Raw genomic sequence first — 16,961 nt, 5'->3', positions numbered from 1 at the left:
TTGAGGTCTACCTATGATGTCAATTACAGGCCTCACATCTATTGCTTGAGCCTATCATAAAGGGCAGGGTAGGTCCTTTTTCAACTTGAAAGCACCTTCCCATACTACGTTCACATTAGCGTCAGCCTCTCTGTTGTTCTGGTACCTTGGAGGTGCAGAACAGATAAGCGGACTGCTACAAAAGCAGTTACATACACATACATATTGTCAGAGAACTCCTTTACATGCTGTATCTTTAATGGATCTTACTGGCATCTAATGAGATCTGTTATATTAACTGGGTTCTCCAGTTATTCATTTAAGAAAAGCAGTTTAATAAACAGAGGTAAACCTTAAAACCGTATCAGTTCTATTCACATTACTTAAACCTACTTCAGAGGTCGATCACCAAACATAACCCCGTTGAACGTCAAGGCCCTCGTCACAGAGTTCTGGTCGGAGAATTCCACAAAAGCAAAGCGTGTTGGCTGTGTTTCATCCCCAGCCATACGGACAAATCTGACGTCTCCTACTTGTTTAAAAAACTCAAGAAGTTGCTCCGCTGTGGTAGTCTGAAAGACACGGTGAAATGTTAAAAAGACATAAGAATGTTAGGAGGTAATGACATGGAAGATATAATAATATTAAAAATATTCATCTATATGAGAAGCAAAGTGTAAAATACAGGGATTCTATAAATGGTATAGCATGTTTTAGTCAAAGTAGGAAATAATACATTATTAATTTAGTTTTTTGTATAATGTAGATTGTGAACCCCCATATAGGACTCACAATGTACATTTTTTTTTCCTATTAGTATATTTCTTTGTAGTATGGGAGGAAATTCACGCAAACACGGGGAGAACATACAAACGCCTTGCAGATGTTGTTCCTGGCGGGATTCATAGCCATGACTCCAGCGCTGCAAGGCTGCAGTGCTACCCACTGAGCCACCGTGTTGCCCCCTACCTCATGTTTATTTGAAACCTAACATTGCAATATTATAGATTATTATTTCAGACTTTGCCTGTGGTTCACATTTCATAATTTACCAATCGATATTTAGTGTTCACTTCTTACACAGGTCTGAAAATAATGACTGTCTTTGAATCAGGGTGGAAGTTGGGACTGATTTTGAGGCAAAATCTGCCTCAACATCTGTGCCAAACTCCCCCATTTGAATAGACCTTGTGGCACATACATGGAAAAGATTTAACACTGGCTGTGACAAAAAGGTGTCAAAACACACAGTGCATAGCAGTTTACTATACATGGGGCTGCGTAGCTGAAGACCAATCAGAATGTCCACTGCCAAAAGCACCAACAATAGGCACCTGAGAATCAGAACTGGACCACAGACCCATGTAGGAGGCAGTCTGCTCTGAAAAATCATAGGTTTATTTATAACATCAGGTGGACAGATGGGTGCGTGTGCACATATAGGATAATTTTGGTTCAGCCATTCGGAACTTTAGTGTAAGGTAACCAGAAGGCTTGTAAGGGTGCATTCACACGATAGAACGTGCAACGTGATCTGGCAGGAGAGTTAGGATCGTATACGCAGCGTTATTTTGCGGCCGTAAAATCACGTCCGCAAAATAACGCTGCGTATACGATCCTAACTCCCATTGAAATCAATGGGAGCTTTTACGGCGCACAAACTCTGACACGCCGTATACGTGCCAGATCACGTTGCACATTATATCGTGTGAATGCACCCTAAGAAGCTGGCCAAGAAATAATACGATGTTTTCTACTTAGTACAGATACTGGAAACCAAATGCAAAAATTTACTACCTGGGAATTTAAGTTTCCAACGTAAATTGTTCTTCTGATTTCATCAACCTTTGTGGGATCAACATTTCCTATTAAAGGTGGTTGTTGCAGATCTGCAAGTGAAGATATGGCAGGTGCTAGAGTCGGAAGAACTGGTGCAAGAGATGGAATAACTGGTTCAAGTGGTGTTGGAAGTGTTGCCGCCAGAGTGGTGAATGGGACACTGAGCTGTAGGAAAAAAAAAAAAGTCCAATTAAACCATTGGTTACACTTACATCTTTAGCTCAGTTTTTCTGCACCTTAGATTTTGTGGATTGGCATAAATACATAGATCTCTACTGATAATACTAGATCTCTTCATCTAATAACAAATATTAATGACTAATTAGGTAAACCCAAGTTAGCTACTAAAATCACCAGTAAACTTATCTTCAAATAGGATTTTCCCATTTCAGACAGAATTTCAGACAGAATATGTCAAAGTTGTAACATATGCGACTCCCTCCTACCTACAGGGACCCCCGTTACTCAGAAAATGTAGATAGAGAAATGGAATTGCAGGAATGGCTGCCTCCCATAGACGTGAATGGAGAAAGCTGTGCATGCGTAACAACCTTTCCATTTGCAATGTCTGTAAGTCAAAGACTCCAGTGAGAACTTCAAGTTCCAGAGATGGGACACAAATCTATAAAACATTTATGGCATTTCCTGTGTCACCCCGGAACATTAATATCATCCCTGTATTTCTAAAGTCCTGCAAACTTTCAGGATGTTTTGAGACTTAAACAATCATATGAGGCAGAGAAAATATCTGTCACTATTGGGAAAGATTCTGGAATTGTGCAATATAATTATAACTAACAAGTGAAATGCCACTTTTTTCAGCAAGCTGGACTTCAAGACAGCCATAAAAGTGAACGTAGGGTTAAATTGTGGCCACCAACAGCCCCTTCCCCCCCAACCAGATCACTTGTGCAGATGGCCATATAACAATAGGGTGGACAACATATTTAGCACAGGTAGAGCTGGCACTGTTACTTACCAGAGGTACTTCCACTTTCTCTCTTCGCAGAACCTAAAGTCAGATAAATTATTAGTCAATGATATGCACAAACGATATACTAAAGAGAGAAAAAATTATAATACATAATGAGCGGGACTGGATTCATTGTCAAGGCACTAACATTTCTGTAGTGTAAATACCTCACTGCTCCTTCATATATGCTGCATCTCTATTATAGTTATAACTAGTCACCATTGGAGAGAAATGATAACTGGCAATAATGCAAGTGACCCGCTCTACCCTGCCTATGCTTGTGATGGATAGATTTCTCCCTGTCACAGCTTACTCACAGGACAGAGTTTTATGAAGTTACCTCTTACTAAAACACACTGTACTTTCTGCACACAGCACACACAGATAGTATGGACAGGCCCGTAAGTGGTTCACATATGCTAAATCACTGAACTCCTGGTGTCTTATGTGGGGCAAAAACTATATCTTCATCAGGGGAAGAGAGGAGTGTGGTAGGGAGGTTCTTAAGAGCTGATAGGAGGAGTTTGATGTAATGATGTAGTTCACAGAAAGTCTTACAAACAGGAGAGGTCAGACTGGTGATGACATGACATGTCTATAATGAAAGTGCTCAACATGTATGGAGACAGCTGGAGGGGAGAGAAACAAATTACAAACTAGAATATTGGTGGAGAGTTAGTAATACATGTCCCATAGGAATTGCTGGAGCGCTCTGTGAGTTAACACTGCTTATACATACCTGACGTTACATTTTCGTAAAATTGTGGTTAGTTTACAAACATGCTGTGCATGCAAGACGACCAAAGAATATTTCCAAAACTAGATGATTTGTGCACCTCTGGGTGCTCCGATTTCTTTTCACACCCAGAAAATACATACTGATAGGTTAGTTTTGAATTTAGACTGAGCCCCAATGGTACAGTGCCAAACGTAAGTGATGACAATCTGTGTACGGAGCTTCGAAATATCTATGGACTGTATCAACTAACTAAACAAGTAACAAGCCCCAGATGTAAACTGTCCAAATTCTCTGTCCATCTACTGTGTCTTGGTGGCCTCCTAACTCTGCTCCAATGGCTCATGTGGGGAGGAAGGGGCATAACATGCCCGTTTTCATTCTTGGATAGATACACCGCTGCCAGAGGCAAGTGGCAGAAGCTTTCTCCTTATCCAGAAAATGCAGAGAGGTGGTAAGGGAGGGATGCCAACAGCTATGGGAAAGCAGCAGAATATGCTATTCGTATACAACATTCTAAAACCTTTTCCCAAGTGTCCTAGGATACTTACAGATGCCAGCGGTGATGGAGTAGGTGTAGGAGTAGGTATAGGAAGCAGACCTGCACCAGGAAGCAGGCTGGATAATGATGGAGCTGGTGCCAAGAGAGAAAGGGCCTTGGCTTCTTCAGGTATTTTACCTGTAGAGGCAACAATCTTAATGTTAATATCAGGAAATACGTATCCCGGTATTATTTCTGACGTTAAACCACTACATTAACCAAACAAAAAAAGGACTAGTATATCCATAGTAAGAAAGAATAAAAACTCAAGGTATTTCACCCCTCCTGTAATTACCCTGATCTACAAGGAAATAAAATAAAAGTGAGGAAAACTTCAAACACTAAATCTCATCAAATGGAATTTTACTTATAAAACTGAATAGACAAGTATTTAACACTTTGAGCTATGGGTCACCTGTACTGGAAACTTAAGGTTCATGAACCAAACGATATCAAGCATGGAGCCATTTTCCAGGGCGCTGTTTTCACGCTGATCGAAAGTTGTGTTACACATGACAACCGTTCGTGTTGGCTGCATCACTAATAGCACACAGAACATCAGATACAGAAAAGAAGAACATTTTTTAAAGTTTAATCCCCAAAAAATGCAAGTTACCAAATTTTATAAAATAAAGCAAAAAAGAAATAATAATAATAAAGCAAATAGAACAAAAAATAAAAAAAACAGGGAGAATATAATACAAGTCCTCATCAATGATTCCCTCCTCGGTCAGATTATTACTGGGGTTACTGGATTGCGTGTGGTCATTAAAGTTCTTTAGGAATCACAGAAGATGAATTTAGTGCTGATCGGTGCGATTATGGTCGATTAGGTAACACCATGCAAGCCAACTATAGAAGGGCACAGTCCTACCACACGTGAATGTCCTGTAACCGAGGCCAGATATCAGAGGGGTTGGAGTTTAGGTAATTTGTCACAAGTATTTTGTGATCATTGAATTCCCAATACCCCAAGGCGTGGAGATTTCTTCAGATGTCTATGACTGTAGACTTAGAGCTACAGCACAGTCTTCTAGCCAGAACAAGCATGGAAGATGTAACATTAGGAACAAAGATGCCATAGATAATAGATATTGCTTAAGCTGTACAAACCGTGCAACAATCGAAAACGTATCATATATATTTAGAAGTCCTTCCAGCTGACACCTGCGCCCCTTCCCTTCCTCTGCATGGTTTTTCTAATTCCAATAAGGCACCCTTATATAAAACTGACTTAGAGTGTACTTCCTGAGGATTTGCATGGTACAATGCAAAAACTAGGGATACAAGCCAACTTTGGTCAAGAATCACATCCTGTGGCCAAAGATCAATTAATGAAACTGAATATGGATTTTGTGGCAACTTGTGGGTTGTATCGCAACCACATTCACTAGCTGCAATTCAGCCAGTGCAACATTGCGATTTTTTGACTGAGCAAAATGTGTCATAGCCAAATTTGCTGTACAGCCCTATTCTTAATGGTATTCCCTTCTGTGAACTGTTCGGGTATGCCATAAAGCAGAGGTAGGGACACTTCGGCAGTCCAGCTGCTGTGAAACTACAACTCCCAACATGCTCCATTCACTTCCATGGGAGTTCCAAGGACAGCAGAACAAGTATGCATGCTGGGAGTTGTAGTTTTGCAACAGCTGGAGATCCGAAGGTTCCCTAACCCCTGCCATAAAGCATGACAGTGGGAGTCGAACACCTGGGAGCCTCACCAAAACTGAGAATGGACGAACTAAGTTTCCTTCCAGTTTCTTGCCTACACAACAATGTTCTTGCTCATATATTGTGCAGAGAAAAACTGAAGGACAGCGGCACTTGCTGCCGTTTAGGCATAGGGCCATCATAAAGGTGGCGGCATCTCTTAGGAACTCACTTTATAAACCAAAAAGGTGAGCCGCTAAATAACAATTATTCTTACTCAGGTCTGTCTATGCATTACATGGTCGGAATGGAATACTACAATGTTGGAGATCTTTAGAGCCAGAAATGGCCACGAAATCTGAGAATCCTTAAAAGCTGCTGGAGGGGGGTCTACATAAATTTCCTAAAAGATTCCTATGATTTCATTCTGAAATGTTGCAGAGTAAGGGGGCGTCCACACTACTGTCGGTGTCCGACAGCTAGTCTCCAATGCTAATGTCCGTGCAAAATTTTGCGCGGACATTAGCATCGGACACCGACGGTAGTGTGAATGCCCCCTTAGAGAGAAAACAGTATAAATTTGAGTCAAGCACAAGAAGTGTCTCTTGGGTAGCTTCTCTCTGCCTGGTGTACAGGTCTCTGCCTACACATAAATGGGGAGGGACTGGTCAACTGATCTTAGCTGGACATGGAAAAGCTGCAGAGCAGCCCCCACCCACTGGACACTTCCAATACATCCCGCCTCATTTTTAAATTAGGGAGTCAATTTGTATTGTGAGCTTGCTCAAACCATAGGTTTCCTGACCGGCTCCATATAATTATTGCTACGTTCTGACTCCCACCTAGTAATATCCCCTCACTTCCTTTAATCCTCCATGTATGAGCATTTTAATCTGTTGTACAAGTCATTTCAGCCACAACCATTTAGAAAAAAAAAAAAAAGTTCCAGACTTCTATGTGGCACCATTAAACACGACTAATGTGCCCATAGATAGTTTTGGCATATGCCAGCAGAAAGATTTCTGACCAAATGTATAGTGGCATCTTTATAATTTGTTGGAGGAAGATTAATGGTCTGTAAATAAGTTTTAACTCCTAGTCTTCTCTCTGCTTTGACCAGCGGTTCAATTATGAACCCCCTTCAATTAAAGGGAGTCTATCATTAGAATTAAACCTATCTTCATGTAACCTTTAGAAAGGCTATTGTAGACATACCTTTTGTTTTCTGATCGTTTTGGCCAATTTCATCATCCTGAACCTGCATTGCCGCCCGCTTCTTTCTTGCTGTTCACTCCTTCTCTTCTTTGCTTCCTTGTTCACCAGTGTATTGCATAGGCACTCAAAGATAAAGTCTAAGATGGTGTCTGGAGCAAGCACTGTATGCTCAGGCCCGAAGCTGAAATGGCTGAGCGTACAGCACATGCACAAGATTTCATTCACGCCGAGGGGAAGGAAGAAAGCAAGCAAGAAAGGGGCGGCCGTGCAGGTCCAGTCTGATGACGCAGGGGTGCTCAGAACTCGGGAGTGACCCCTGTGCTCCCAGAAGACTGATTTACCGTAGCGTATCTTCTAAAGGCTACATGAAGATAGTCTTAGTTAAAAGATAAAATCCCAATGATAGACTCCCTTTAAAGGCAAACTTATTACCTCCACAAAACCCGGCTGATTCCAGTGCAGCTGGCACTAGACACTGCCCAATGGTTTTCAATGGGAGCCACAGATCAAAGCAGGATCCTGAAATAAAAATTATCATCTTGGGACTCCGCAGCTGCAGTATTGGTGCCACAAGACAACCCTCTGATCGCCCTATTCATCCAAGCTTAATCAGTGAGGAACAGCTGCAGAGGAAAGCCAATGTCTGGAACATGAGAAGGAATCTTTGGCAGATATCTGAGGAAGAAATGGGCAAGGGAGTGCGATTCTGAGTCCTCTGAAATTGCTCAGAGCTGTAGGGGGCATTAACCCGGAGTAAAGTGGCGCTGATTCTGCCACGATAACTGGCGGCAGAATCAGCGCTAATAAAAAGCCTCCCATTGATTTCAATGTGTTCCGTGCGTTAAACGGAACCCCTTGAAGTCAATGGAAGTCTTTTTTATTTTTTTATCAGCGCTGATTCTGCCGCGAGTTATCGTGGCAGAATCAGCGCCACTTTACTCCGGGTGAATGCCCCCGTACACTGTCAGTAAGCTCAGCATCACACCCCCTTGCATCTTTCTGCCTGGCACCACCCACTTGACAGTAGACAGCCTAAATATCACATCAGGCACAAAAACTAACTACAGTGATTTATCAATGTGATGAAAGCTACCCAAAGTGTCTGTTCTCCCGGTTATGATAGAAATCGGGGATGTAACAGCTATGCTAAGTATACTGACCTGAGAATATATTAAAATAGAAAAAAATGGAAAGAGAAAAAAAACAAAAAACAAACAGGATAAAGTAAAGGTGATATGTTTGAACGCTAGTACAGGAGCAGGAAATACAAAATCTCAAGTATAGCATATATAACCACAAGCACCACATCTAGTCTGCTACACAAAGAATTTACCAAGTACAGGGGTGTCTGTACATACTCTAATAGGTGCGAATAGGGATAGGTTATATTGTTAAAGTAAATTATATAACATAAAAGTCTAATGTTTTGGCAGCTGCCTTTGTACTTTCTTACTTAATTTCTTTGTTATTTTGTTAAAAATTTCAATAAGAATCACAGTTTAAAAAAAAACTGATAAAATGTAAAACTGTAAACTATTTCTACACTAAATGAACAAGTCACTCTGTGGTAAAGTCAAAAATACTAGTATCATGTAGAAGCAGGACTTCAACCAACCCTGGTAGTACTCGGGTAGCGTGATTTATGGCGACAAAGAAATTAATAACACAAGACATTGGCTAGTTTACATAAAGGAAACACCTATTATGTATAGGGAGAGAGGAAAAAGTAGCAAACAAAATAAAAGAGGGAGGAAAGAATTAAAAGAAAAAAAAAAAACAAAAACAAAACACAACACACAGAGACAGGGCGTCCATCTTCGGTTGTCAGACTCCGAGCTCATCCGCACATGTAGGTATTCCCTTGACGGCTGGTTTAGTGGCATGGCAAACAGTGCCTTACTCAGGCATGTGTAACAGATCTGCCTTGGCCAGGCTAGTCATCTAATAATGCACATATAATCACATAAAAGAGAAAAAAAAAAAAAAAAGAAAAGAAAAAAAAACAAAAAAAAAAAAAACATACAAAACCAAATTGTTAAAATCCGTCTGCTTTGAAACATGGACATAAAAAAGAAAATGAATGTTCTGAATGTTGCTCAGGTATTATAGATTCCTATCACAATGTCCATTTACACTGGTGAAATACGGAGACATTGAAGCATTGTTTCACTTAGACATTAGATTCAGAAATATGATTCAATCGCAAACAGGGAATGACTGGATTAAAACTTTATTACCTGCTAGGGATCCCCTTTAATAAATGCTCAGAAAGGGTTAAAAAGAAAGAAGCAATACTCACCTCATCATTCCCAGATTTCTTACAGGTTCTACTTCCTGGTTCCTCGTCATAAAGTGGAAATGACTGCAACGGTGACGCCCCTTCGGGCTAGTTCACACAGAGTTCCGCGTGCACACATTCCGTTGCAGCTGCCACGACAAGACGCTGGTGCAGTGCACTGGCATCCCGTTGTGGCATTCTGCAATGGATTAGGCCCAAATGAATGGGCCAGAGCCTCGCGCCACAGCTGATTCAGCCACGGAATTCACGGCAAGATAGGACAGCTTGCTTCTTTCTTCCGCTAATAGCTAGCGGAATAAAGAAGCGAGCGGCTCCCATTGAAGTCAATGGGAGCCATTTTTGGCAGCAGATTTTGAGGCGGATTCAGGAAGTAGGGACCAGGGAGGACCCAGGCACCGCAAGATGAGCAGCAGGTGACCAGACGGGTGAATAGTGCTTCTTCCGTTTTACCCAATCTGAGACTGAAGTAAAATGTTTTACCTACATGAACACCCCTCTAAAGGCACAGGTAAATGTTATATAGCGCATACTGGGTGATAATTAGGTGAGTCATTAGGAGACATAAGTAAGATATAGCTAACAGCTGATACACACGGGTAGACTGTATGGATATCCTGGAGCATGGCCCTCTGCATTGTGCTTCTAGCATCCTAAATGTGGGGCCATCGATGCTCTTGTTGTCTTCTCCTTTGCCTGTACATGTGCAATAAAAATACAAAACCTTCCTCCTTTCTTCGACACTGAAGACAAATGTACCTTGCTGTTTTCAGAAGGGATAAAAATAGGAGCAGAGAAGAAGGGACACACAAGGGACAATCAATCTGTGAGATTTTTCCAATGCATCTTGATAGACCCATTAGGGTGCATTCACACTGAGTAAACGCTAGCTTATTCTGAACGTAAAACACGTTCAGAATAAGCGGCGTCTAAAGCAGCTCCATTCATTTCTATGGGAGCGGGGATACGAGCGCTCCCCATAGAAATGAATGGGCTGCTTCTTTCACTCCGTGCAGTCCCATTGAAGTGAATGGGAAGTGCCGGCGTGTACGCTCCGGCATGAGCAGAGCTTGCCGTATACACCGGCACTCCCCATTCACTTCAATGGGACTGCACGGAGTGAAAGAAGCAGCCCATTCATTTCTATGGGGAGCGCTCGTATCCCCGCTCCCATAGAAATGAATGGAGCTGCTTTAGACGCCGCTTATTCTGAACGTGTTTTACGTTCAGAATAAGCTAGCGTTTACTCAGTGTGAATTCACCCTTAGAAGGCAGATTCAGCTTTACAACCAGTCCCAAAATTTGCCCTGAATCTGCCTCCCACATATCGAAGCAGGATGCTGAAAAAACAGAAGTGTCCTATTCGATCTATGGCCGATTCAGCGGCAGAATCTGCGACATGAGCCACTCTGAGGATTAGCCAGAAGGGTGAAAGTCAACCTCAAATTCTGTTCACTTTCTGCTGTATGAACATGCCCTTAGACCTATTCGAGACCTTATTCACACATCTGTATTTGGCAGACACATGATGTCATGGACAGCACAATCCTGCAATAGTTATGGAGCTCTGTTATCTGAAAAAGGACTAAGATAGAGCTTACATCTCCATTCTTTCTCCACAGACCAAGGTGAAAACATTTTGGCAAAAAACTAAACTAGAAGATGTAATAGTCACCAGTCCTCCGCCACTCCCATTCGTACTCTTACCAGTTCCCATTTAGTCTCCACTTACTGGCCCCTTGGACACACAGGCAATCACTGGCCACTGTTCCTTGTTGGGACTTCCCAAAGCAATAGAACCCGGGGGAGTTGGTAAGTGCCAGAACAGGGGCGGCGTGGTTAGTATTGTTTGTTTTAAACCTACTCTAAGACCTTTGCCAAAATATTTTCATCCCCTTTAATTACTGAAAATGTATGGTCATATTTTATTTAATGCAAACAATGACTCAAGAACCTAGTCTATAAGGATGTAAAATCCCCCGTCATAGACAGGCCTGAATCTAGGATCTATAAAATCAGTGTCTGTCCTGCATTAGGCCTCGTTCACACGGGCAAGAGGGGGCGGATTTTGACCACCTCAAAATCCACTCCCTCACAATAGAGGTCTATGTAGACCGCTAGCGTTCTTTTTTGCGCTAGCAGTGTGTTCCCGCTCGCGCAAAAGAAGAAGCGAGCTGTCCTTTCCTCAGACTGATACCGCTGCTGATTCAGCCCCGGCGTCCGCCTCGCGACAGCACCCTCCAGACTAGGCCCATTCATTTGGGCCTACTCCGGAGTGGGAAGCTGCGACAGTCACATTTTGGTCCTATTCTGACGCAGCTTCCCACCCGTAATCAGGACGAAAATACGTGGTCACTAGCCCCTTGTGAACTAGCTCTTACATCCTGAACTCACCTAACAGGCCTAGGAAGTGGTAATGTTACCCTGACATTTTGCAATGTCTCCTGCACTGTCTTGATCCCTATATGCTCAGCCTTTGCTATGGAAGTCTCCAATGACCAAGAGGAAAAGCAGCGGTGCCAAGTAAACATACCAATAATATAACAGTACTATGCGCATGCGTTTCAAGTGGAAATAGATTAAATGTGCTAATATACTCTCCTCTAAGATCTGCTCTGATTTTTCATTTTCACTGGTGAGAACCTCCTCTCTCTCGAGGGGGCGCCTTCTCTGTCTATGTAACAGTGATATAGAAGTGGTATAGCCTCTACACTGTATCACCAACAGAGGGGAAGGGAAGCAGACGTGGAGCCACCCTGCTGTGAAAACTGGATATCAGGGCTACCAAAATATATTAGTAACTTTAATCTATTCCCATTTAGAACAGATTACACGCAACTTTACATGTAGCTGGACATGCCCTTTAAATGTTAGATTGACATTATTCCTTACCTCATTTATTATTGGCCACAGAAGGCAGATGTCCACAGCAACCAATCAAATTAAAAAAAAAAAAAAAAATCCTGAAAAATGAAAATCTGATAGGGTGCTATGGGCATCTGCTCCACTATCTCATTGCATTGGTTTTGCAATACCTTCCTCCATGTCTACTGACTAGAGATCCATTCAGACAGTAGCGCTTATTACTGTTGTGCGACACTGAGTAACTGGAATATCTGCAGCGTCCATTACTGGTAAATTAGGACACTGGAAAAGGGCAAATAAGACACCAATGGAGGACAGCCTAAAAGCTCCAAGAAGTCTAGTTTTATTATCAATTACGAAGATACTGTAGAGCCAACACTTCAGGTTACCATACAAATTGCTTATAATATCCCTACGTTATCCCTGAAATTATAGTCACTAGTTTCCGTGATAAGAAGTCAGAAATATAAAATAAAATACAAAAAAAAAAAGAAAAAAAAAAAAGAAAAAACAAACAATTTTAGTGCAGAACAGGTGATACATCTTTACACTACAATGAGAATTCAAGGCTTTATTAGCATTGCACACTTGTGACTTTACAAGGGGATGTCCAGGATCCAGACTCTCTGAGACGACTACAGTAATTGATTACCGCACATTTCCTCTCTCCACGGCAGCTACTGTGTACTGCACATGTGCGACTGATCTCGGTAATACAGGGAGAGAGAGCATATTGTCAGTATATACTAGCACCGTCACAAAGTGCAGAGAGGAAGAAATCCCCTGTGTAGAAAAAGATGAATACGCACAAACAAAACTCCCTGATATATGTGATGTCACCATAAGAGCCGAGAAGGATCCGGGAACACCACTATTGGTACCAGACTAACTAGTCCAGCAGGACTAATCAATTTTTGTAGTGTTCTGAAACAGTCTAGGTCCTGGACAACCCCTTTAAGGGATTGCAGCGGCAGGGACTGGTATGAACTGGATACAGATAAGATCTCCATGACATATAAATGGCATCATAGGCGGCTTTCTTGCTGTGTTTTGCAGTGTTTGCCAGAGATATACATCAGAAAGATTTTCCTATGTATACCTCCAATGGACATGCAACAGTATAGGTTATTGTGTTTTTTCTTTTTTTTTTTTTTTTTTACAAGCTGCCTCTAATACGGATTCATGCGGCAGAATGTGCTATTGCAAAAGAACAGAAAAAAAATACTGAAGCTGAAAGAAGGTTAAATACTGTCTACAAGTCCATCTGATGTATATGTACCAGGATCTTTCCTGACACATAAAGCAGACAAATGCTGCAAAACACAATGTGAAAGCAGCCATATTTGGGCTGTATGGAAACTCCCCCCTGCTGCCTTATTACCTTATTTATTACAAGGAACAGGGCTCCTTTAGGGTCCGTTCACATGGGGTAAAGTGGCGCCGATTCTGGCATGATAACTCACGTAAGATTCAGCGCTGAAAAAAAAAAGACTCCCATTGACTTCAATGGGTTCCGTTTTTCACGTGGAAAACAGAACTCATTGCAGATAATGGGAGTCTTTTTTTCAGACGGGAGTCTTTTTCAGTGCTGATTCTTACGCGAGTTATCGTGCCAGAATCGGCGCCACTTTACCCAGTGTGAACGGACCCTTAAATATCTGTACAGCCAAGTGATATCCTAATACCCTTCCCTTGGTTTGGTGTCAATGATATGTATGCACGCAGCTTTACTTTACAAAAATCCTGGGCCAGTGAAAAAGGATGGAGGATAGAAGAGTAAAAGCAGAAAAACCATAACTGGGCTGTTTAGTTTCTAAGCATAAATGACAATGCCACTGCATAGGCAATAACTAACCTTACTGAGGTATACAGTATATGCCAGACAGAATAAGAAACTGACTTAAAGGGGTGTCACATGATAACAACTTATCACCTATCCATAGGATCATTTGGGGTACCAGCACCGAGACCCCCACTGATCACAAGAACAGAGGTCCAATATGTCCCATTTAATAGTAGCGATGGCTACTCCATTCAGAGTCTATGGGACTGACAAGTGTACCTGGGTGCTGTACTTTTTTTTATTTATTTTTTTATGTAGATTGTGAGCCCCACATAGAGCTCACAATGTACATTTTTTCCCTATCGGTATGTTTTTGGAATATGGGATGGAAATCCATGCAAACACGGGGAGAACATACAAACTCCTTGCAGATGTTTTTTTTGCTCTTGGCGGGATTCGAACACCAGGACTCCAGCGCTGCAAGGCTGCAGTGCTAACCACTGAGCCACCGTGTGGCCCCTCTGGGTGCTGTACTTTGCTCTCTCTGTCAGTCCCATAGAAAATTAATGGAGAGGCAGTGCACACAGGTCCCCAGGTCTCGTGGTCACATAACGTTTCCTGTAGACAGGGGGTAAGTTGTTACTATTGAACAAACACTTTAAAGAGGTTCATTCCTTTCAGGGTCCATAGACATTGGTGAGAGGGTTTTGTGCTAGTGACCCCATCCATGAAGCAGAGTGGTGGAGCTAGTCCAAGGCCTGATGCTCACAACCATGTATGCGGGTCAAGGCTCTATTCAGATGAATAAAGAGCAAGTCCTATCCTACATGTGTCAATAGAAGCCTCTGCATCACAGAAGCCCCTCGGATGTCACTCCAAGTGTTACCCAAGTGTATTCAACCTGACCTTGGACAACACACATGTGACTATGACTAAGTACAGAGAGGATCCATGTGTAATCAGTGTCATGTCACACATGCTCCCAGGTGGACTATAGTTCCAGGTCTCACACAGAAGACTAGCAGCAGGATACATATGTATATGGATGTACTGGATGGATATGTGACCATAGTAATATCAGCATGCAAGGACTAGGAACATACAATATATTTCAGCTCTGCATCAGATTCAAGACACTTTCATAGTAAACAGGTCCTGTCCATGTAAACCTACATATGACTGCATTCACTGATCATGAGTTACACAGTGGATTCAGAGGTCACATCACATGTACTGACAGATCACATCATCAGCAATACTCACCTTCTGCACATGGTACAACTATGAGGGCTCTGTCAATAAAAACCGTGTTGGTTAGATGCTGGGCCACACCGACACTGGAAGGATCACGAAACTTAATATAGCATACTTTAGAGGAGAATGCAAGGGGGGCATTGCTGGAAGACAAAAGGACAAACAATTAATCTGATCTGTGTCACCCTTGTAAGAGCCAAATACATTAACGGGATTCTATCATTAAAAAACACGTACTGCAAGTGGAAAACACACGGACCCCATTGTAGTCTATGAGGTCCGTGTGGTTTCTTAGCGAACGGCTTTTTAATGCGTTCAGTATTCCGTTCGGGGTTCCCCAGAAGAGAACCTTTCTAAAGGCTATTCCTACGTGGTTTTAGTTTAGGCCCGGTTCACATCTACGTGTGGGTTTCCGTATGGGGGAAGGGGTGGGGGTGTCTGCTTGGGGACTTCCCAAACAGAGATAATATTATGATGAAAAATAAGTAGCCCAAAATAATATAGCAAATATATTATATTAGAGACCTAATCCGCATAAAAAAGGGTTATTTTAGGAAATCAGTGGTCCCCATAGACTATAATGGGGCCCGTGAGGTTTCTGCACAAAAATGCAAAGAGAAAAGTCCACTTTTCTCCCCGTATTTTTCATGTGGAGAGGGGAACGGAATCCCGGAACGCAGATGTAAATCTGTTTTTATAATGATAGAATCCCTTTAACTAAACAAGGCCCCATCACAATGACTATGTTTAATAAATACATATATACAATGTATACACACACTGTAAATAGAAACATCAAAAGCAATACCAAGACCCAAAATATCCTCTGTGTCCCCCCCATACCCCCAGAAGTGTTCAGCTGCTGCCCCCTGGCATTACTATGGTGTGTTAGGTGCCCATATCTGCCTCTGATATAAAGCTGCCCCTATAGGGCACAGATGTGACACTATACACACAGGCTGGGTATGAGCTACATAGTCTTACATTGTATTTATATCAGCACTTTCTTATTGAACTGAATAGATGGAAATCCCCGGCTTAGTGACAGTCCAGACTACAGTCAGGCTGCATTCACACTGAGTAACGCTGGCGTTTTTTGTGCTTATTTTTGCACATAGTGCCGCGTTAACGCCGCGCTATTTTGCGGTGGCGTTGACCGGCGTTAACGCGGCGCTATGTGCAAAAATGAGCACAAAAAACGCCAGCATTACTCAGTGTGAATGCAGCCTCAGGCTGCAGTACCGCTATGTGTGGAGATGACACTAGAAGGACATCTACATGATAGAGGTGACATCTCTATAGGCCTGGTCACCTATAGTGCAGGGTGATGTATACACACAGCAGCATCAGCCCCGGAATGTGGATACACAATACGGCCCCGTTATCATAAGAGCCGCTCCGGCACCGCACTCACTCGGGTGGGTAAAGCCGCAGCTCTTCCACGTCTCCCAGGAAGGTAAAGAGCGTCCTCATCTGGTCACTGGTGACGGCGGCGGACAGGTTGGTCACCTGAATGACCGTAGTCTGCCCGTTGCTCATGACGGCGGCGGGGTCTGCACCGGGGGGACCGACACCGGAAACCTCCCGCCTGAGAGCGCCGACCAACAAGCTGAGATGCCCAGGCGGATAGAACGACGACGGAATAAGCGCGCCGGTGCCTCAGCGCCCTCTAGCGGCCAGACTGAGAAATGTCCTGGATGGAGATCCCTGTAAGCCGGAGCCTGTGTGTTATGGGATAGCATGAGAGTACTCATCTGGGAACCTGGGCTATAAACACAACAGCACGTCAGAAGGATGGGCGTTACCCTTCACTTACATGGGGTATGCCTC

General features: G+C 42.7%; 1 protein-coding gene across 3 annotated transcripts in view; it reads right to left on the bottom strand.

Moving 5' to 3' along the window:
- The window catches only part of SREK1 (splicing regulatory glutamic acid and lysine rich protein 1), a 29,441-nt gene extending 12,716 nt beyond the window's left edge, over positions 1–16,725 (bottom strand). For all 3 annotated transcript variants that reach the window (XM_075269836.1, XM_075269844.1, XM_075269852.1), the window contains exons 1-6: positions 16,546–16,725; positions 15,141–15,274; positions 4,079–4,206; positions 2,798–2,830; positions 1,777–1,983; positions 373–551 (exon numbers count right to left, since the gene is read on the bottom strand). In XM_075269836.1, the coding sequence (XP_075125937.1) occupies positions 373–551; positions 1,777–1,983; positions 2,798–2,830; positions 4,079–4,206; positions 15,141–15,274; positions 16,546–16,670 (806 nt within the window). In that variant the 5' untranslated portion in view covers positions 16,671–16,725. The remainder of the gene's footprint in view (positions 1–372; positions 552–1,776; positions 1,984–2,797; positions 2,831–4,078; positions 4,207–15,140; positions 15,275–16,545) is intronic.
- Between the last annotated feature and the right edge of the window lie 236 nt (positions 16,726–16,961).

The sequence above is a fragment of the Leptodactylus fuscus genome, chromosome 1 (assembly GCF_031893055.1).
Source record: "Leptodactylus fuscus isolate aLepFus1 chromosome 1, aLepFus1.hap2, whole genome shotgun sequence".
Taxonomy (NCBI): domain Eukaryota; kingdom Metazoa; phylum Chordata; class Amphibia; order Anura; family Leptodactylidae; genus Leptodactylus; species Leptodactylus fuscus.
This window is presented reverse-complemented; position numbering and strand designations above follow the sequence as displayed.